The 23,619-nt window shown below is 36.7% G+C and overlaps 1 protein-coding gene across 2 annotated transcripts in view; it reads left to right on the top strand.

Moving 5' to 3' along the window:
- Positions 1-23,619, top strand: part of LOC150085624 (transmembrane protein 65) — a 165,223-nt gene that overhangs the window by 112,932 nt on the left and 28,672 nt on the right. Inside the window, exons 5-6 of one of the 2 annotated variants that reach the window (XR_016546932.1) lie at positions 14,497-14,602; positions 19,576-19,757. Coding sequence is in view for 1 of the 2 variants with exons in the window: in XM_090373397.1 (XP_090229523.1) it covers positions 14,497-14,602; positions 19,576-19,698 (229 nt within the window). In the remaining variant the exon portion in view is untranslated. Of the gene's footprint in view, positions 1-14,496; positions 14,603-19,575; positions 19,826-23,619 lie in introns of those variants that run through there. The other variant, XM_090373397.1, reaches the window with a different exon arrangement.

The raw sequence follows: 23,619 nt of genomic DNA, 5'->3' as shown, positions 1-23,619 counted from the left end.
TTGCTAAGGTCATCAATACATGAGTTAGAGAAAAAGTAGGCTGCAACGGGTCAGCTCTATCTTTAGCTGTGAATGCAATAGATCAATTAGGTTGTAACAGATGGAGAGAAATTATAGTCAGTTGTTTTGGCAAGAGACAGCTGGAATATTATTTGGACAAGCAGCAAAGTTTTTTACTCTTGGCTTGTTCAAAATTCGCTTTAGATTGATTAATAATTATTTTGAAATTGTTTTGAGCAGTGAGTAATTAGTAATGGTATGTCTTTGACACTGCCTAGTGCATCAGATTCCTCACGGCATATTTCCAATTTGGCACCAATATTCAGCCACACATTGCTCGTCTTAAGCAAGCCTTTGACCTTGGAAATGCAGATGTTATCATAGCTGTGACTCAAATGCACGGTCAACCCCATGGCATAATGCCACCATCAACACCAGAGGAGACCTACTAGGAAATTCATTGCTTCTCATGGACTTGTAATAGCCAACTTATCGGGACAGCCAACTATGTACAGCTCGGGAACTGAAGAGTCTAATATGGATATCATGCTATTAACCCCCTCTTGTCAACAGACTAAGGCACTGGCAAGTACATGACACTGCCACTACCAGTGGTCAGTGATTAATAACATACAGCATTGAAAAACAGTACCTCTACTCGTTTGATGTATGTTCACAATACCATCAGATTCTCCACTAGAACTGCCAAATGGGATTTCTAGTGGGATTACTTTTGGGAACATTATCTGAGATGCTCTTCACAACCATTCAGCAGAGTGCTTTTGAACCATGAATAGCCACCAAAAAGCGAATTTCCTGCAAGACCTACTCCATAAAGCATCATCTGCCTCAATGAAAAAATGTACTCACATCCAAAATCCATTCCCTGGTGGTCAGAGGAATTAAAAAATCTCTGCTCCTCTCTCAAGCACATGCTTGAGAGAGGAGCAGAGATTCAAAGAAAGAGTTGCATAGAAAACGAAGAACACATCCACCTCAAACAATAGCCCAGTACAAGGAAAGATATAATGCAATCCAGAGAGAATACACTAACAAAATTTATCATGCCAAACAAAGTTCCTGGCATGCCCTGGTGGAAATGGAAGGCAATAAAAACCCTTTGGGTTTGGTTCACAAGCTCATAAGGAACAAAGTAGGGTCCACAGATATCATAAATTCTATCCATTCTGAGGGCTCCTTGGAGACACTTTTTTGGGAGGAGACAATGAATAAGCTTCTAGATGGAATAATCTAACAAGACAATCCTGATCTTGACATTGAATTACACAGAAATGTCATCACTGAGAATCAGTGCTACTTGCCCTCTGCCACAGAAGAACCCTTCACGGAAGAGGAGGTTGCATTAGCCATAAATAAAATCAAAAATGGAAAAGCTCCCAGACTGGACCTCATCAAGTGGGGAGTCCATCACCTTTGGTCTGCTGCACCCGATGTTCTAGTACAACTATTCAACACGTATCTTAATGAAGGCTCCTTTCCTACATGTTGGAAACACAGCAACCTCAGGCTTTTACCCAAAGATCCAAATTGTCCCACTGGCACAGCCAAAACATGCCATCCAATTGCTCTGTTACCAATATTAGGAAAGTATTTGAGAGATTTCTTATCTGTCTTAAGTCTGTCTGTGAAACCAAAGGACTTGCCTTCCCACTGCAGTTTGGCTTCAAGCAGGGGTGCTCAACTAATTGGTGCATCCTTAGAAGAAACACAGAAAAAATAATGTACACTAAGGTAAAAATCAGAGCTGCAGCATGAGGACATCCACACAACCAAGACTAACCAAAAACTGAATCACAAGCAAATTAGCAATCAAAAACGCAAATGTAAATCAGATAGCTCAGGGGAGGGGTAGAGCAGTCATGTCACTTTCATCAGGTGATATTTCTTAAGTATTATTTTTTTTTCTTGGAATGTGCTGGCCCCTAGATCCCCTGATATTATTCACCCCCAAACAAGCACAAACAAACAACTTTTTCTAATTGCCCAATCAGATAACTCGGAAGTTTCATTAGGAGACATTCCAAACAAACAAAAAGATACCTAGAAAAATTAATACCATGTGACATTCCGAACAGCAAAGTTCATGACCCACATGTTCTGGAGATCACGTGACTGTTCCATCTAATTTACAGCAAGAAGAGGGGAAAGGCAGTGCGTGGGCAGATTCTCCTTCACTGCTGTATTGCCGACAGTGTGGAAGGTGTCCTTTCTCTGAATCATCTAAGTGGCTGAAATTCATCCTTTCTCTGAATTTCAGCCACTTAGTTTTTAAGATAGTTTTCTTTGCCTACTGGCAATTTCCCACCAAAAATGGAAAAATTGCTTCTATAGGTTAAAACCCTTAAATAGCATATCAGTTGATAGATTAGAACATGTATTACTTAGAAATAATAAGGAAAGTAAAGCAGATTTAGATATACAAATGCCAGGAAAACCAACAAAAGAAATGGAAACTGAAAACAGTGACATGACAGATCTCACTGAGTTGGAAGTAGGAAAACTCAAGGAGAAAACCCCTAACAGTGAAAATAATAATAATGAGGAGATAAATAGTCCCCCTCCCATCCCCCTCAGCATAAAGAAGGCAAGGAAAGGGAGAAATTTGGAAGAAAACAGAGATGATATAGAGATAGCAGCAAAAAGTAGAGCCACAAAAAACAGTGGAAGAAAAGAGATTTTAGAGCTTAGGAAATATTACTGATCCTGTTAAGCAAGCCAAAGAAGTTAAACAGTTTTTAGAAGACCATTATATGAATATATTTGGTTATTTAATATATGCATAACCTTGGGCGCTGGCAGAATATTTTGAAAGGTGGTGCATGTGGGAATAAATTTTTTGTTCACCAAATTTTTGAATACATGCAATATTTTAAGTCAAGTTTGACTGATTTATGTGTACAGCCAAGCCAATGTTTTGTGATCAGTGGGAGAAAGTACTTGTATTTTGAAAGAAAGAATTTGTAATGTTTTTATGTTTCAATAAAATATTGAAAATATAAAAAATTGTGTATTACTTTGAAATCCAAAGGTGATACATTTGCACCATGCTGCCAGTGCCCATGTGCATAAAACCAAACAAATAGGATAACCTCTGCCATAACATTACAAACAGTGAACTGCTAGTCAGTCCTTGAATTGAGATTGACAGAGGTGTTGAAAACTAAGTTTCTTAAATCAACATAAGACATATGGTAGCTGAGCATTCTGGTCTCTTGCCAAAGCTATTGGCCGCAACTTTTGCCCATCTCTGCGCCCACCTCTGTCCAAACCAGATGGTTCTGTTGTCACTTCAGCCAAGGATAAAGCTGACCTGCTAGCATCCCATTTTTCTTCTAGCTCATGTATTAATGATCTTGATAAAACACCTCCCAGTATTCCCAACATGCTCCATTCAGTGCCTCCTGTGGTCTTCCGTCAAAAGGATATCAGAAGGATTTTGATGAATCTCGATGCTAAGAAAACTCCAGGTCATGATGGTATTTCTCCACTTGTTCTCAAAACCTGTGCTCCCGAACTTACTCCTATTCTTTTCCACCTTTTTTCACTTTCTTATTCCAAAGGTGTTTTTCCTTCTGCTTGGAAATTTGATCATATCCAGCCAGTTCCTAAAAAGGGTGACATATCACCCCCGTCCAATTATCGTCCTATTGCAATTACTTCTACTCTTTCTAAAGTAATGGAGAAATCAATTAACCGCCAACTCTTAAACTACCTAGAAACCTTCCGTCTGATCAACGATCGCCAGTATGGATTCCGTCAGTATCGATCCACTGGTGATATTCTGGCTTATGTTACCCATTTATGGACTAATTCAATGGAAAGGTTCAGTGAAACACAGGTAGTTCACCAAATTTTTGAATACATGCAATATTTTAAGTCAAGTTTGACTGATTTATGTGTACAGCCAAGCCAATGTTTTGTGATCAGTGGGAGAAAGTACTTGTATTTTGAAAGAAAGAATTTGTAATGTTTTTATGTTTCAATAAAATATTGAAAATATAAAAAATTGTGTATTACTTTGAAATCCAAAGGTGATACACTTGCACCATGCTGCCAGTGCCCATGTGCATAAAACCAAACAAATAGGATAACCTCTGCCATAACATTACAAACAGTGAACTGCTAGTCAGTCCTTGAATTGAGATTGACAGAGGTGTTGAAAACTAAGTTTCTTAAATCAACATAAGACATATGGTAGCTGAGCATTCTGGTCTCTTGCCAAAGCTATTGGCCGCAACTTTTGCCCATCTCTGCGCCCACCTCTGTCCAAACCAGATGGTTCTGTTGTCACTTCAGCCAAGGATAAAGCTGACCTGCTAGCATCCCATTTTTCTTCTAGCTCATGTATTAATGATCTTGATAAAACACCTCCCAGTATTCCCAACATGCTCCATTCAGTGCCTCCTGTGGTCTTCCGTCAAAAGGATATCAGAAGGATTTTGATGAATCTCGATGCTAAGAAAGCTCCAGGTCATGATGGTATTTCTCCACTTGTTCTCAAAACCTGTGCTCCCGAACTTACTCCTATTCTTTTCCACCTTTTTTCACTTTCTTATTCCAAAGGTGTTTTTCCTTCTGCTTGGAAATTTGATCATATCCAGCCAGTTCCTAAAGAGGGTGACATATCACCCCCGTCCAATTATCATCCTATTGCAACTACTTTTACTCTTTCTAAAGTAATGGAGAAATCAATTAACCGCCAACTCTTAAACTACCTAGAAACCTTCCGTCTGATCAACGATCGCCAGTATGGATTCCGTCAGTGTCGATCCACTGGTGATATTCTGGCTTATGTTACCCATTTATGGACTAATTCAATGGAAAGGTTCAGTGAAACACAGGTAGTTGCTCTTGACATATCAAAGGCTTTTGATCGTGTTTGGCATAAAGGTCTTCTAAACAAGCTTCCATCTTATGGTTTGCCAACTGTTTTTAGTAATTCATTATCCAGTTTTGTCTCTGATTGCTCACTGAGGGTGATGGTAGATGGCTCTCTATCTTCTAACTTCTCCATTAATGCCGGTGTCCCCCAAGGTTCAGTTCTTTCCCCACTCTTTTCCTCTTGTATATTAATGACCTTCTTCCATTGACTGGAAATCCTATCCATAGTTTTGCCGATGATAGCACACTGCATTCCACTTTCCATTTTGAGAAACCTTGTCCTGCTCAATCAGCTTCAACTTCTCGAAAATCTGCTACCAATTCCTTAAATGCCGATCTTCAAGTAATTCTCCAGTGGAGCAAAGACAACTTAGTTAATTTCAACCCTTCTGAAACTCAGTCTTGTCTTATATCTCGCAAAAAGGATTCTTCTGCTCCTATGCTTTTCTTTAGTGACACTGATTTCTAGGCAAAATGATATATCTCTTTTGGGGATTACCCTGACTTCTAATCTCTCTAGGCACAAGCAGATTACAAATATTGCTTCCTCTGCATCTAAAAAACTTGGTTTTCTCTTTCGCTCTAGCGTTACTTTTCTTCCAAACAGCTGCTCAATCTGTATAAATCGCAAATCCGCCCTGCCACGGAATATTGTTCCCACATCTGCGGTGGTGCCCCCAAAACCTCTCTCAGGCTTCTTGATTCCATTCAGAAGAGGGCAGTTAGGTTAATTAATGATTCATTTCTAACAGAGTCTCTCCACTCGCTTTCTCATAGACGTACTGTTTTTGCTGTATGACTCTTCTGTTCTTCTGAATTGGCTTCTATAATTCCCGCTCTCTCTCTCTCAAAACAGTCCAAACACGTGCCGCCACCAGCCAACATGCATTTACTGCCCAACTTCAAACCCACAGAACCAACATTTCATCTTCCTCATTTATTCATTCAACTGCTGTTTTCTGGAACAACCTTCTTTCATACATATTTCCTGAAAATTACAATCTACAGAAGTTCAAGTCCAGTGTCAACAAATATCTTCTTTCGTCTTCTCAACCTCCAACCCAAGCACAGTACTCAGTACTATAGGTTCTAATACCTCTCATGTTTGGGGTTCACATAAAAAAAAAAAAAAAAGATATAACTACTGAGGAAAAGAATAATTATACTATGAATACATTGACTTATGCACAGGCAGCTAAAGCCAGAGAAAAAAATGAAAACTCTGAACTTAGCCAACCTACCAGAACCAAGGAGATAACCAAGCCTAAAGAAACAAATCTCATAATACTAAAAGCAAAGAGTGATTCAAGCTGTGAAGGACACAGTAATAACAAAATTAAAGGAACTGCAGTATGAAAGAACCTGTCTGTGGTCACTGTGCAGTGGCTAGGCATGGTTATAAAAACTGCAGAAATAAAAATAAGCAGCCAAAATGTGCTATCTGCAAGGTGGCATGGCTGTCTGACCACTTTTTTTTTTTTTTTTTTTTTTTTTAGCATTAGCATTAGTAGAGGCATATGATGCAAGAAAGCAAGCTTATGCAGCATCAGCCAAAAAAAAAAAAAGAACCCACTTCCACTTCACCCCTCCGTTCGTTCGAAATACCTGTCCAGCTGAGCCTTAAATTTATTTAGGCTATCAACTTCCACAAGGGATGGAAGTCTGTTCCAACCAACTACCCGCTGGCTAAAGGCTAATTTCCGCACACCTATCCTACATCCGTCCTTCCTCAATTTGAATTTATGCCCTCTCAGGTGATTATTCTGAGCAAGAGGCAGTATCCCATCAGCATTGAGCATACTCAAACCGTTCAAGGCTCTGTACACCTATATCAGATCACCTCGCCGGTGCCTAGTCTCCAGACACTGTAATTTGCAAAACTTAAGCCTTTCTTCGTAAGAGCAACCCTTCGTTCCATTCACTAACCTTGTTGCCTTTCTCTGTACTCGTTCCAGCAGCTCTACATCCTTCTTGAAATGAGGCCTCCAGACCTGTATACAATACTCAAGGTGTGGCCTAACCATTGCCTTATAGAAGGGAATAATCACCTTCCTATCCCTGCTAGAAAAATTCCTGTATATCATTGATAAGACACCATGCGCTGCTCTTGCACTCGTCTGCACTGCTCAGAGAACTTCATATCTGCCTGTACAATTATCCCCAGGTCCTTTTCATTCTCTACCACTGTCAGTGTAGTACCACAGAGTTGATACGTTGCTCTGGGGTTGCTGTTTCCTATATGAAGTACTTTACATTTGTCAACGTTAAACTTCATTTGCCACCTCTCAGCCCATCTGCTCAACCTTTCCAGATCCTGTTGCAGTAGCATAGTGTCAGTAGTGTACTTAACAACCCTGCCAACCTTTGTGTTGTCTGCAAACTTGGACATTAAGCTTGATATACCATCATCAATATTATTTATAAATACAGAAAACAACAATGGACCCAACACTGAACCCTGAGGGACTCCACTAATAACATTAGTCCACGATGAGCAGTGTCCATTAATTGCCACTCAACCATCCCTTTATCCATAGCAACAATTTGCCACCAATGCCACACTGCTCCAATTTGTGCAGCAGTCTTCCATGTGCAACAGTATCAAAAGCCTTTCTAAGAATCCAAATATATAATATCGAAGTTAATCCTTGCATCCAGTTCTTTTGCGACTGCATCATAGTATCCAATCAAATTGGTCAGGCAAGACCTTCCCTTAACAAAACCTTGCTGTGTCTGAGCTATAACTGAATTCTTGTCAAGATGATCCTGCAGTGCTTCTTTAACCAGTGCTTCCATTAATTTTCCTGGAACAGAAGTTAAACTCACAGGTCTGTAATTACTTGTGTCAAACTTTGATCCTCCTTTGTGAATTGGGGTTACATTTGCACATCTACAGTCTGTGGGTACCTCCCCTGAGTCCAAGGAAGCTCTCATAATTATGGCTAACGGATTGCTTACTTACTTTGCTGCCTCCTTTAATATAACTGGATTGATTCCATCCACCCCAGGTGGCTTTCTTGTATTTATCTTCAACAATTTCTCCTCCACTTTACTCTCACTTATTTCAAGATCATCTAGCTCCCTGCCTGTGTTTACTTCATCTATGGCATTCTCCTTCTTGAATAACTCCTCATGTGTGAATGTAGATGCAAAATATTGATTTAGTTTGTTAGCTACCTGAGCAGGATCATGAACAGTTGAACCATCGATATCAAGTGGACCAATCTTATTCATCCCTTTCCTTCTAGAGTTTACATATGTAAAGAACTCCTTGCTGTTTTTCTTTGCATCCCTTGCCAAAGATTTCTCGTAATCTGCCTTCGCCTGCCTAACCTCCTTTGTAATTTGGTTACAGATCAACTTATATCTATCGTAGCTTCTGTGTCACGTTAATTTATATGTATCCCATGCATTTTTCTTCTCTACCATATGTCTCATTAGTTCATCTGACATCCATTTAGGCCTCAACTTTGAACAATATTTCTTAGTTGGTATGTAAAGCCTAGTAGCTTCCAAGATAAGTTCTTTGAATGCTTCCCATTTTGAGTTTGCTGTTGGTAACATCATCAGTTGGTCCCACTGTATAGAATTTAAATACTGTCTCAGACCATCGTAGTCGCCTTTACGAAAGCAATAACCCTTCCCTTTACCCCTAATGGTAGTTACCTCCTTGAGTAAATCCCACTTCAGCACACTGTGATCATTGCCACCGAGTGGTTCCTGTATCTGCAGATTCTTAATACATGAAGAATCACTACTGATAATCAAATCAAGAATATTACTCCCTCCAGTTGCCTCCCGAACATGCTGATTTAGAAAACAATTATCCAATAAACCCACAAAAGCCTTGCTAGTGTGTGAGTGACCAACCCACAAATTCCAGTCAATATCTCGGAAATTAAAATCCCCCATTATAAGACGCTCTGATTTACTGGCCCACTCTATTTCCCTGTACAGTTTCTTATTATACTCATCAGAGTCATTAGGCCTATAGCACACTCCTACTCTCAATTTTTATCTCCCAATGCTTATGTCACAGCAAACTGACTTGACACTGCACTGCCCAGCGATGTCGACTGGCTTCACTTCCTTGGATTTTATGTGTTTCTTAACTAATAGCATAACCCCTCCTCCCTTCCTATCCTTTCTGTAGACGTTGTACTCCCCAAATTCCAGTTCTGCATTACTTATATCTGTGTGACACCACGTCTCTGATATCCCAACAATATCAGCCTTTGATGTTTTGAGCAATACCTAAAATTCATCGAATTTATTTACCAAACTCCTAGCATTGGTGTACACACAAGTATACATGCACCTGTTCTTTTTCTTAGCTACCCTAACACAACCCATGTGTTTACTTGTACCGCAATGACTCCCAGCAGTCTCTGAAACATCCTGCATCTTGTTTTCCAGGCTTCTGCTCATTCCAATAGAAGCCGTGCAAGAATCACTTTCACCTCTGCCAGTGGCTACTGTTAATCTATTAGTCCTTGTATCCCCCAATCTAGCAGTTTTCCGACCCACCTAACACTGCCTCGATAGCATCAGCCAACATTCTTGCACCCTTTCTATTTAAGTGCATCCCATCCCTGTAGAAGCAGTCTCTCCTGTTAACAAGTACAGACCAGGCTGAAAAAAATTCTACCCCTTGAGCCTTGCACAATCTTTCCAGGGCCGAATTCATTGACAGAGCTCTCATCATATACTCCCTCCTATCTTGTCTGGGCAGAATTGCAGACACTTTCAAATTCAACCCTAATTCACGGCTTTTTTTCAACAGTGACCTGTACTTGTTAAGTAATTCCACCGGTCTCCTACTCTTAATATCATTAGTAGCAATGTGTACAACTATATCACCTTTTGTGCCCCTAAAAGATGATATCCGCTCTACAACATCATCAATCTTTGCCCCTGGCAGACATACCCTGGTCCTGTTCCACCTATTCTTTTTACAAAGCATGTTTCCCGTTTCCCTGACAATAGAGTCACCAACAACTACTAGTTCCTTTGGGACCAGCGCATTCTGCCTTGGGGGTTGCCACTGTGTTGCGTGATGCCCAAGTGCAATCTCTGGCGTCAGTGTAGGCAGCTGAGAGTTTGATGGGCCCCTCACCTTTAATCGTTAGGCCATCCACCCTGTCCTTCAAGCTCTCATATAGGCCCCTAACAACTCTGAGTTGTCGCTTGATTTCCTTACACTCCTTGCATCGTGCACATACAAAGACATCCCCCATGATAGTATCATGTCCCGTACCTGACTGCTCCACAAACATCAAGCAAATAGTGCACTTGAAAAGGCTGTGATTTAGAGGGCAACTGCCCCCCCTTAGTTCTCCCCTGAGCCACAGCACTCCCAATTAGCTTGAGCCTTTTGCTTTGCTGCTCTGGTCTGAGTCATGATTTCGATTTAATTTCAATAAAATTTCAGTTTCAGTACAAAATTAAAATCCTAAACTTATATTTATGTTTCAGTATCGAGTGTTATCTATGAAATCCCTTTATATTACTTCCGTATCAGGGTCCTGAGCTGGATATCATCATTCTTCTCTTCTCTTCTTGCTTTCTTGGTGATTCCCTTCTACTTCTGACTCTCTCTTGCTCTCTCTCTCAGGGTAATGCGTTAATTTTTTTTTTTTTTTTTTTTGCCTGGTGCAGCATAAGCCTCAGGCTTCCTTGCACCATATGGCTTATAATAATAATAAAGTATTAATTATTTATTTTTGCTAATTATTTATGTTACATAATCTAAGTTGTTATATGTATATAGTTAAAAGTACAATTTAATTGACAATGAAGTTCAACAAGATTAATAGATTTACTGATTAATTGACAATATTATATTATGTACTATACTATACTATACTAAGCTTATGCTATCTAGTTCGAGATATTTTGTATCGCGTAACAATGGCGGCAATTTACGAACGGTAAATCTATGGACACTTAAGTATCGATTAACTTCCAAATCTTGCTGTCTCAATTCAGAATAAACTAAGGATCCTGACTAACTACTTACAGAAAATAATTTGATATAACAATTGGTTAATAAATCGGCTAAATATGGTTTAAAAAAAAAAAAAAAACCTCTCGTTCAACGGAGCTGCAAATTGTAACACGTGGATTTGATATCCTTACCGATACTAAGTAATACCTACAAAATATCTATCTAAGTTAAACTTTAACTAAGTATCGTAACTAGGAATATAAAGCTACTCTAGAAAATAAGTTAATATGCCAATTTAAGCTAATAAAACAGAAAATAAATCAGAAAAAACTTCTCTGTTCCAGGAGCGGCAATAAGCTACTTCCGCACAGGCTATTCTCGTTCTCGATGTCGTAGTTGTTGGTAGTTGTTGGCGCATAGGCTTCTGTGGCCATAATGCACCTCCCAAGGTTTTTGCAGTACTTTGATCCAAGCCCGAGGCAGGAATCGAACCCGTGACCTTTGAGTTGCCTGGCAGACACTTTACCCACCTGGCTAGCCCAGTCGGCTATGTCTGTCTGTCTGTCTGTCTGTCTGTCTGTCTGACCACTGCCATAGAATCAGAGATGATAAATGTCCCTGTTATAAAAAGATGTTTCATACATTGTTTTGTATTCATCACATTGTCTGATGCAGAGTTGGGGGAACCCTGGAACCACATTGCAATTAACATTATACACTATACTGCTTAGTGCTGTGGCATCCTAGATGATGTGCATCCTGGGATTGTAAAGCAATCTGCCGCTATTTTTTTTTTTTTTTCAGAAATTTTTACAACACAGGACAATTCAGGTTCGCTCTCAGAACATGCTATCACAATATTTCATTCAAGAAAGAGTACCATAGGGATCTTGCAACCTTTTTTGCAATTAGAATAAACAGTATAACAAACAATATCCTGAATGTTGTTGTTGATACATCTATATATGCCGACTATTAAACTATTTCATGACATTCCCAGAATATGTGCTCCATAGAAATTCAGGTAAAAATTGCATTGAATAATTTACTTTTATGAATGAATCATAATGGCCACAGACTCTCAGAACAAAAAAACGGCTGCTTTAAGTTTCTGTAAGGAGTACAAAATGCATTTACCCCAAACTACTATTAGCCAGTCGTGGAATATCCCTCACCAGCAGCATATAATTTGAGATGAATACTTCACAGAAAACTATAACTTTAACTTTATAATTTTATAACTTTCTGGAGCACCGAGTACATATGAACTATGTGCTTAAAGAAAATGAATATAGTATTCTTTGAGTGATCTCTGGTGCAGTTAAGTTATCCTGCAGCATCTCTATCAAGTGCTAATTAATCTCATCTTGACTGTGGTTCTACTGTATATGACTTCACAAGGGAAAGTTAGCTAATTTGGATTAATCCTGTTTAACATAATGCATTCAGAATTGCTCTGAGTGCTTCAGAATGTCCTTGGTGTATAGTTTTATATATATAGAAGCCACCACCATTATCTCTTTGACAAAAAAGTGCTATTTCTGAACTGTGTAACTAAAATTTAGTTTTTGCTCTTGTTCTGTTTGGCCATATCTTTTCAATTGAAAGTGGGCTTATTCCTGTATTCATTGTTCAAAGCAAACAGACCCATCACAAGCAGGTCTGTCTGCATTGAACATTTTAATATAATTTTTCGCCATCTTTTTTTTTTATAAAAAAATAGTAAAACTACGTTAAAATCAGAATTTTTTAAAAATTTTTGTAATTTCTATTTATTTTTGTTAACAAATTAATTGTCGTATGTGCTAGTCTAAGTTATCCTGCATTCTATGTTGTAGAATGCAGGATAACAGCATTGTTCTCTGTAATAACGTGACCATTTCATTACACTTTGTGACGAGAGGCTATTTAACAGTGTTATTAAGATTCTAAAGAAAGAAAAACAGTTTCAGAAGACACACACAGGCAGTTCCCGCTTTAAAAGTTCCCAGGTTTAAGAGTTTTTTTCAAATATTGTATCAACAAAATTGAAAATATGAATATTAATTTCAATAAATAAATGCTAAACATTCATTAATACGGCATTTGAAACCACACTCGTAGCTATATAATACAGTACTATTGTGCATGCATTTATTAGTTCAGGCAGGAGATAAGGAGGGAGGTCTCCAGCTCTTAAATAATTTTGGAAAGAATTCCATATTTTAGATGCAATCAAAATAACGGAATGAGTGTGGGACAAAATTAGGGGGAAACAACATGAAATGTGTTTGGAATAAACTCTGTCATCACTTTATTAATAACTTTGAAGGATTTCAAGAACCAGCAGAGATCATACAAAATGAAACAGAAGCGATTGTAAATGTTGCTAACCAATTGCAGCTTGAGGTATCTACAACTGATGTCACTGATCTGCTTCAAGTACACAATGGACTTGTGTACTTTCATTTGTGCGGGCTCACAAATGAAGACTGCATTGAAATGGCAAAATGTGAAGAAGCTGAGGAAGAAGGTTTAACAGCTGAAACTCCTGTTCGTTCTTTTGCTCTCAAGGGGCTTGATGAAGCTTTTCAGCGCAGAAAAAGCAATTGAGATTTTGAGTCACAAGATTCATATTTCAAGCACACTAGAAAAGTTGTTACAAATTTAAAAAATCTTATGCATGCTATCATGAAGTTTATAAAGAAAAGAAAAGACTGTCTTGGAAATAGGTGACTCTTGAAGCATTTCCAAAGAAGAATTTGCTGGAAGCATCCATCAAATTAATAACGAGTGTCAAACCAACAATGAATGATGAACCATCAATGAGTGTGCATTTAGTCGATGATGAAGAAGAATAAACATTCTTTAATATTTTTGTATGACATAAATAATTTATATATTATTATAATTTACTTGATTTTAAAGACTATGTTTTCATTTCTTTGGATAAATAAATCATTGTTTATGCTTAAACTATTGTTTTATTCACCTTTACTTAACATTACTATGGTAAAATTTCATTCTTGAGAATGTAACCTCTCTTTTTAATGTCTATGGGAAATAAATTTCCACTTTATAAGCACGTGCTAGGAACAAATTAACTTGTAAAGTCGGGAACTACCTGTACACAAGATTTCTCAGATATATTTTAAATTCTGGAAAAGGTAACATGTTTGCTTTGTGTACTGTATGTAGATGTGATTTTTCAAGTGACAAGATATTTTTTACAAATTCTATGAATTTCTGCTTATTTTCATTAATGAATTGGCATCAGGTATGCTAGTCTACATTGCAAGGTTGGAATGCAGGTGAACACATTGTTTTCGGGATAACATGTTTTATTCTATGTTTGTGGTGCAAGCTAATTAACAATGTCTGTATAGCACACGCTTCTTGATTAGACCGGGGTTCGAGTCTGTGACCACCAAATACGGAGGATGCGGAAAGGTCAGGGAACGACCACCACACATCCCCCGAGCAATATGGCCTTAGTTGCTAATGCTCCTAAAAAACCAAACATTTTAGGTTATTTTAGTGTGAAAAAGTTATTTTAAAGTTTATTGAACGTGAATACTAATTAAAATGAATTTTCTGTGTATTATACTATAAACAAAATTTATTAAGCTTTCACGAAAGTTTTAAGTTGCTTGGCTACTTTTTTTCAGGTCAGCATGGTACGTAGAAAGAATAGCATCACGGATAGGAGTGCGTGCACCTAATATAACAGCTGCTCAAGTGGCTATGTCAAGAACAAGGTGGAGTGCTAATCTGGTATGAGTATGATTTTGTATTTTCTCTTCTTTTTGTTGTAATGCATAATTTATGCTTATTGTAATGCATAATTTATGATTTGCTTACTGAGAATAATAGAAATCTTATCTCATTATTGGATTGGATGACCTTGAATAACAGCCAGTGATTGACCTCTACCTCCTCTTGGCAGATACAGGTACTGGGAAGTGGCCTTCCAGGTGATCGCTGCTTCCTGGTGGCTATGTACGACAAACCAGCAGAACCACACACACCTGGCCTGACAGAAGGTTATGGCAGTTGAATTGTTTTTTGGAGCTGCTCTACATAAGATATTTCATATATCATACTTTTCTCTTCACTTGTCACAACATAGAAAATATGATATTACATCTTTTGTCTTTATATACTTTTCATTAATGTCTTAGATAGTGCATATCTCAAGGATTAGGTATGTTCATGTCAGACGGCACCTGGGATTTCTCCCATCTCCGGATTGTGAAATATGCTTTCATGTAAGGCATCACATTTCAAGCCCTCATAGCTAGTACAGCAGTTACAATCCCTGTGCCGACTGGGCTAGCCAGGTGGGTAAAGTGCCTGCCTGGCAACCCAAAGGTCGCGGGTTCAAATCCCGCCTCGGGCTTGGATCAAAGTACTGCAAAAACTTGGGAGGTGCACTATGGCCATAGAAGCCGATGTGCCAACAACTACCAAAAAAAAAAAAAAAAACAATCCCTGCTGATTGAAACTGTATTTGATAAAGGCCCAGGTTGTTGGTGAGGTTGCACAGTTATATTTCCTGGCAGCTTGAGAGGTTTTTTTTATCCAGCAAATAAATAAACCAATAAAAAATACATGTATATTACAACAATAATATTCTGGCACTTTGCAGCCTTTGTTGCTTTGGTGCTTAATACATGCCAACCAACAGAATTTCAAAAACTATGTGTATGAGTTATAAAAATAACTAATGCAATTTTTTTTTTTTAAATGTATAAAGAAAAGTAATCTAAATTAATTAAATGTATTTGATCAACTGTACATCTCACAGAAGATGAAATTAATTAAAAAGAATAAATACAGTCGATTCCGATTATTTGGGACACATTGGGAATAGTGCATTTTGGCCCGATTGAGCAGCTGCCCCAATTATTTGAAGTTTCACGTAAATAGTTAAAAATACAATGCCCCCCCCCCCCCCTTTACAATTGGTTCACTGTACAGTCAAATCTCGTTACAATGGAGTCACCATACCATTCACTATACGATGTGTAATAAGCGCCGGTCATTGTGATCACGTTTGTGAATTGAATTTTAATTCAATTAAACAGCGATTCTAATTAGCGAAAATAGGAGGGATGTTATCCACAGGCTATAAAAGTAAAGATAGATTAAGTACAGATTTACCCTTTATTACCTTACCAATTAAAAAATTAAATGATACATGAAATTCGGAAGAATATACGTGATAATCAGAAGAATTAATATGTACATACTAACTAAACTAGTTGACATTTCTGTTCACTGTCATTTGTGGGTGGGGGTTAAAATTTAAAACAGTAAAAAGATAAGCAATCAATAACAAAGAACACGGCACACACAAATTGCAAGTAACACGATACGTGCAAGTGAGAACGGAGTAACAAATTATGAAGCTTTAAAAGTAGGAATGAAGAGAAGATTCTGAAAATTATTTTTTTTATATGATTGAAGATTCCATAGAAGTGTAAACACATTTTACCATAATAACCCACAGAATTCCAGCTGTCGGTATTATCACAAATTCAATAAGATCGTGTTTACTATCAGTTTATGATGATTTCACTAACACAAAAGCCCAATAAACAGGTGACTGCTAATTATTTTTATGGTTGTGACCTCCAGAAATCTACCCAAACTACGTGGTACGGTCGGAGACAATCGTAGGGTAATCTTCAGTGCTGCGGTTTCCTGCCCCGATTAAACGGCATTTTTTCCCAATTAAGCAAAGTAAACCCTGGCTATTTTCTCGATTGGGTTCTGTTTTTTAAGATTTGCCCCGATTAAACAGTGGTCCAAATAACCGGAATCCACTGTATATTTGATTAAATTGTACATATGCCAGAAGATAAAATTAACTAAAATTATTAGTTATGAAATAAAGAAATAGCTAAATTTGACTATATTTTTTATATTGGACATTAACAATATTTTTGACTATATTTTTTTATATTGAACATTAACAATGTTTTTTGTGAAATTCTTTGACATTATATGTAATTCACTTTTGCACGCAGTTTCAGAAGTCCTTGGCAAAGTTCTGCTTGAGAAACATTAAAAAAATAATAACAAAACAATAATAAATTACAAGTTATTTTATTTTAATAATAAAATAACTTGTAATTTATTATTGTTTTGTTATTACAAGTTATTTTAATAATAAAATAACTTGTAAACGAATTCAGCAAATTTCCTTGCTCTCAACATAAATGACAAAACAGATGTTTGGATAGATATGGTAAAATAAATAAAATTAAAATACGCTGAAACAGTGCATTAGTATTGTCTCATGCTTAGCATAGATCACACGATATCTATGGTTAACTACTAATAGCACCAGATGGATTTTACAGATATGGAGAAAAAAGCATGCACCAGATTGTAATGCATTTCAAAGTTTATATTCTTGAGTTTTTTTCTTTCAGTTTTTATGATTTCATTTTATTTTGGTTGTTAGGGTAGGCACTAGGCAACTGAATCACATCTTGTCAAGTATGAGGGGAGGTTGAAAAGTTTATAGTTTCTCATAGAATGAATGATGGAAAGTCATGGAAACTCATTTATTTTTCAAAAGTTTTCCCCCTTAAGTCAACACACTAGCTTTTGTAACTTGCTCAAATAAAACCTGTAAGATTTTTGCTCAAACCAGTTGTTGACTGCATCCATTATAGCATTATCACACTGTCAAATTTCTGTCCTTTCAAGACCCTTTTGAGATTTGGAATAGAAAATAGTTGGAGCCAAATTTTTTGAATAGAATGGATGCTGTAATAGTTCAAACTCGCAGTCATGCAGTGTTGCCTGAGTCACAAATGCTGTGTTCGCTGGTGCATTGCCTTGGTGCAAGGTGACTCCTCTGGAAAATTTCCTGTGCCTCTCGAGCATCAGTTCCTTCTGGAAATGTCTCAGTAGGTTAGAATAATACTCGACATTGATAGTAACACCTTATTCCAGGAAATCAACCATGATCACTTCTGTATTCCAGAAGATGGATGACATGACTTTCTCAGCCAACTTCTGCACTTTGGAGGGGGGAAGATGCATCCACTGTTTCAGTGTTCTTTTGTTTTGTGGTTGAAGTGGTTGCATCCATGTTTCGTCCATAGTGACATAGCACCCTCAAAACAAAGCTTCATTGCTTCAAAGTGTTGCACACTCTCATGACAGCACCTCACTCTTTCCTGCTTCTGATTTCAGTGTTTTAGGTACCAACCTTGAAGAAGCTTTCATTCTTGAAACATTCATCACATTATTGTGAGCTCGCTCATGGGAGATGTTGAAGGTTGTCTCAATGTGCTTCAGTGTTATGCTGCAGTCTTCCATGATCAGGTCATGAATAGCATCCACATTTGCAGGTGTCAACACTAATAGGCCTTCCCCTGCAGGATGCATCTTCAGCACTATCTCATCCATGCTTAAATTCTGCAACCCAGTTTTGACTATGATGTATAAAGGACAAGATTCCCCTAGTGTTTGCTGCATGTCTTCATAAATTTTTTTTGATGACATTCCCATTAAATGAAGGTACTCAGTAACTACAAATTGTTTTATTTTTCTCAACAGTTGCCATCTTAATTCATCTTCTGTACTTCAACAACCTCTGTAAAGAAGAATATAGTTACAAACCTGAAAATCTCTGTGAACATACAAGAAGAATCACAGCACAGATAGGCAATATTGTCTTTCATAAGAACCTTTGCAATCTATATTGGGCTAAAAACTTTTCAAACCACCCCCCTCCCTCTGAGACAACACTTTGTCCTTATTATAAAGTTAAATGTACTTACTTATGGTAAATACAAAGTATGGTAAAAAAAGTAATGAGTCTGAGTTTTGTAAGGCTTGTGAAAGCTGAAGAGGAATTGACCATAGCAAAGATAAGTTGGCAAATGTTTTCACTTGCAATGGCAGTACCATCAAGGTAAGCTGGCCAGTTTTGCGCTAGAAGCCATGAAGAGTGGAAGTGCATTGTTTTGTGTCAGCCTAAAAATAACAGACTGTTGGAGAAAAGAATTAATATTAAATTTTAAGTCAAATCTGTTATGAAATGCTTGACACATTTAAAAGAGGATGCTGAATAGTTAAATTTAATTAAACTGATTCATTGTGGAAAAAAAACTTGAATGTGAAGAAGTTTCTGTGAAGTTTGTTCCTCGTGTTTTTGAGGAAAATAGTTGTGATGAAAGATGTTTCCAGGATGGCCTAGAAAAGTGTCAGGGACCATAATGGAAAGCCCCATTTCCTAGATCCTTTAAAGTTCACATGACAAATCACAAGTAAAGAAAGTAATTTTTTTTTTTTTTAACTTTGACATTAGTGGCATTGTTCATGCATAATTCATTCCACAAGGTGAAACAGCAGTCAAGAAGGCTTGTAATCACAAAATTCTGAGGTGTTTGGAGGTAATAATACCCTTGATGCAGTAGTGAACTGTGACTCGTTGACTGGCTTCTTCACATTAACAATGCTCATACTACACTTTTAGTGAAACAGTTGTGGCCAAAAATGGTTTTACAAGGTGTGATCACTATCCACCATTTATGCTGTACATGGCTTTGCTAGTATAATCTCCCAAAGTGACTTAACATGGACTGCATTCTTTTGAATGTATCGTTTTAGGTTTATATTTTAAAATATTCTTGCTATGTTATGTTATAGACAAATCTTGGACATTTGACAGTAAAAACATTTACACGAAATTGTTTATTATGTCTGATGTAATTTTTTTGCAGGGTCGAGCAGTTGGAGTAACTATTGGGTGCATACTTGGGATGTTTCCCTTGTTGTTTTTGTCTAGACGTGATGATGCAAAGAAAGCAGAGGAAGAAATAAAGATGAGTGGAAAAAACCACTGATAGGCCTTTGGAAAAAGTGTTCAGCTTTGAAAAAAGCAAAGAGTACCCTTTGACAGCAGGTCTGTCTAGGATATTTTAGTTGGGAACTGTTATTATTAATTTATGTTGAAGGGTATGGTTTACATGTAGGTACATCTCGGTTAGAAAGAAAAATTACAGTATGCTGAATAATTAATTTAATTTATTAAAATAAAGCTAATTTCAAATAGGAGATTACAAATTTGGAATTAATTTTGAAGAAAAATTATAGTAAAATTAAGAGATACAATTTTGGAAATTAATTCCTTTTACTTGACCCATAACAACTGAACAGATGCATGCAGAGGGCATAGAGTTGCAACCTGCTCAGTCTTCTGACCTGATTATATATTATTGGGTTGGGGGGATTAAAAAAAACATAATTATTTTTATTTTTTTATGATCAAAAATGTTAAACTGAACACATCAAATCATAGTACGAAAGATCAAAATATCTTGCGAATAATACTCATTATAAATATTAATCATATCAATAAAACTTCTTTAATTAATCACAAAAACTCAGTATATTTGGTTATAATAATATTAATTTTAATTATTAATATTTCTCATAATCACAGTCACTTTCTTCCAAGAATATTTTTGATTACTTACTGTACAGCCACTCCCCGACTTATGTAAGGGTTGTGTTCCATGGAACTCTATGTAGGTCAGAATTTCCCTAAATGCCTATGCAGCACTCGCAAATTTGATTGAAGCAAAAAAGAAATGTTCGACAAACATGTAAATAGAATTATTTATTCAATTTTTTTTATCTCATGCGTAGGAAAAATTACAAAAGTGTACAAAATTACAAAAATTTCAAAATTATAAAATTACAAAAAGAGAGAGGAGAGTGGCATAACATCAGCAAGTTTTACGTTTCGAGCATCGTTGCCAGAATTAACTCTCCAGCTGATAAGCACACTGCTGCGTAAGTTGAGGGCTGTGAAGATTTAGAAGGGGTTTTTTCAAACATATCACAAAATTTCTCTACAGCTGCAGAATTGGAACTGGTGACTTCATCGCATACTTTAATGTTTTGGAAACCAGCATGATGCTTGAACCAATTAAACCAGCCGTTGTTCGCCACAAACTTGCCTTGGGGTTCACTGTACTTATCCTTAATATATACTTGTTGCTTTTGCTTGAATGGCTATTAGACTCAGGGGCACTTGCTTCTGAATCTGATTTTCCATCCATATTATTAATAGCTTTTCCATCTTTGATATAGTACCTGAACGCTGTTTAGTGATCACTGTTGATCTTAAATGTGTTGATCCTTTAACGTGTTCTTTTATACACACACTGTCCCTTAAAATAGTATTAACTATTGAAGCAGCGAGACCTAATTCTGTGCAATAGATGACAAACTTTGTCCTGCTTCGTAATTCTTAATTAATCACTTCATTTCTAAATCAATTTTGTTTCGTTTTTTAGCACTGCCAGTACTTGCACTTTCCGTTGATCCCTTTCCCTTCGCCATTGTAATTAAGTAAATAGGAATGAAGAGAAGATTCTGAAAATTTATTTGTTTTTTATATGATTGAAGATTTCAGTGAAGGGGAACTCATTTCACTATAATACCGTAACATAAAAACCCACAGAATTCCAGTTGTCGGTATTATCGCAAATGTAATAAGATCGAGTTTGCTATTCATTTGTAATAGATTGCGCTAACAGAAAAGCTCAATAAACCAGAAAGTGAAAATTGTTTTTATTGTTTTATGATAGTGGCCTCCAGAAATGTGTTTTTGAAAAATATCACAAAGACATTCAAAATTGGTTCTTATAATGGAACATATGATAAAGATGAAAGTGTATTTTTATGATGTAAATTGCACTACACTTTCATTGTTATCATATGTTCTGTTATAAGAATCAATTTTGAATGCCATTGTGATATTTTGGAACGAATTACCAAAAAAAAAAAATGTGTTATTGAGTTCACATCATGATATTTTCACTATACCTCCATTTATTTCTACGGGATGCAAAATACATTTCCATGATTTTTTTTAAGTTTACACCAGCTGGCAAAAACTTACATAAAGTTGAATTTCCATAAGTCGATTATTACATAAGCCAGGGAGTGGTTGTACTTTTAAAAATTTCCACTTATTCAAGCTTAGTAACAGTTTTAAAATTCTTGACAGTTCTTGCCAAAATTGAGTTTGGCAAGTAGTTCTACTTTCACCAACTCCACTTGCATTCTGTTTCTTCTATCACTCCATGCATTGCCCATTATGGATAAAACTCACTCACTCACTCACTCACTCACTCACTCACTCACTCTCTCTCTCTCTCACTCTCTCTCTCTCTCTCTCTCCATCATGCTTTACAGTACATTTAACATTGCCTATGGTATGTGTTGTTCAGTCAAAGCTCTTTATAGTTACCCTCTTTTTAATTTCCCAGTACGTTATAATGTCATGTGTTGGTCCCGGCTAGTTTCTCAATAACCTAATGCTATTTTACATTTATTATAATGAAATTGAAAATAAAAGAATTTCTCTGTAACGACCATAAATTTCTACCTCTTAATCTGATTTTTACTTTTTTTATTTATTTGAATTTAAAAATGACAGAATGCTTCAAATAATATATTGAAGTAATTAATGAGTTGCAGCCTGGCTGTGAGAAATTATTTAAGATTTTTCACACTCTTTTCTCACAGTGTGGTAATGAAATGAACATTGGCTAGAAGTTAATTTCATTACATAGTTAGAATGTATGTTTATTAGAATGGTTCCTAGAAAGTGGATAGCTTTGCTAATCACAGATAAAATTTGGATTTTGCAAGCTGTAGATAATGGTGTGCATTCTAAGACTGACTTTGCCAAACAGTTCGTCATTCCTAGGAGTACTCTGTTCACTATTCTGAAAGATCTGAAAAAGATTGAAAGTTTAGAGAAATCTGCTGCACTGGGTAGGATTTGAGCATGAAAGGTGAAGTAACCGGATCTTGGAAAGGTACTTTTGGAATGGCTAATGATGATGTGTGCAAAAAACATTCCTGTAGGTGGTAATCTTTTAAAAGCTAAGGCTGAATCATTTGCACATTGGATACTTAAGCTTCAAAGGAATGGATATTTTGGCAAATTTATAAGTTCAGATGGATGATTCCAGAAATTTAAGACTTGTCATGGTCTGTCTTTCAAAAAAGTCTGTGTTCAAAGTGCAGCCATGGATGTGGAAAGAAAATGGGAGAAAAGAGAAATCATTTAAAAAATGTTTTGCTGACATATGGAAACTGGACTCTTTTTAAATTGCTACCAGAAAAGACTCTTACATTTAAAGGCAAGAAATGTAGTGGTGGGAAAAAGGCCAAACATTGCATTGCTGTTTTCCTAGAAGGAAACATGTCTAGCACAGAGATGTTTCCTCTTTCTTCAATGCTTTAAAGGTTTGGTTTGCGCAATACATGGTAGTGTATTGTGCAAACCAAAAGGCATGGATAGTATCACAGATATACAAAGAATGGATCAGAGACTTAGATCACAGTATGAGTGAGAAGAATAGAAAAATTTTGCAGTTTTTGAATAATTGCACCCCTCATTGTGAAGTAAACGGCCTACGTGCAAACACTGTCAAGTACCTACTACTAAATGTGATGCAAGTTATTCAGCCATTTGATCAAGGTGTAATCTAGTGTTTTAATAAAAACTACTGAAGAATGCTATTAAAGAAAATTGTACTATGTATTAAAGTAAAATTCAATGTGAAATCAACATCCTGCAGGCAATGTATTTATGTGTTTCACCATGGGATAAAGTTGATTAAAAAAAGTGATCGCCAACTACTTCAAATATGCTCGATTTACTACCTTGAGTGATTCAGTGTGTGAAGTTCTGCATGCTTCTTCTTCTATTAATTGCAAACAATAGTGTGATAATAGTAAAG

This window comes from Mastigoproctus giganteus, chromosome 5, assembly GCF_048544385.1.
Source record: "Mastigoproctus giganteus isolate SK-2022 chromosome 5, ASM4854438v1, whole genome shotgun sequence".
Taxonomy (NCBI): Eukaryota; Metazoa; Arthropoda; class Arachnida; order Uropygi; family Thelyphonidae; genus Mastigoproctus; species Mastigoproctus giganteus.
This window is presented reverse-complemented; position numbering and strand designations above follow the sequence as displayed.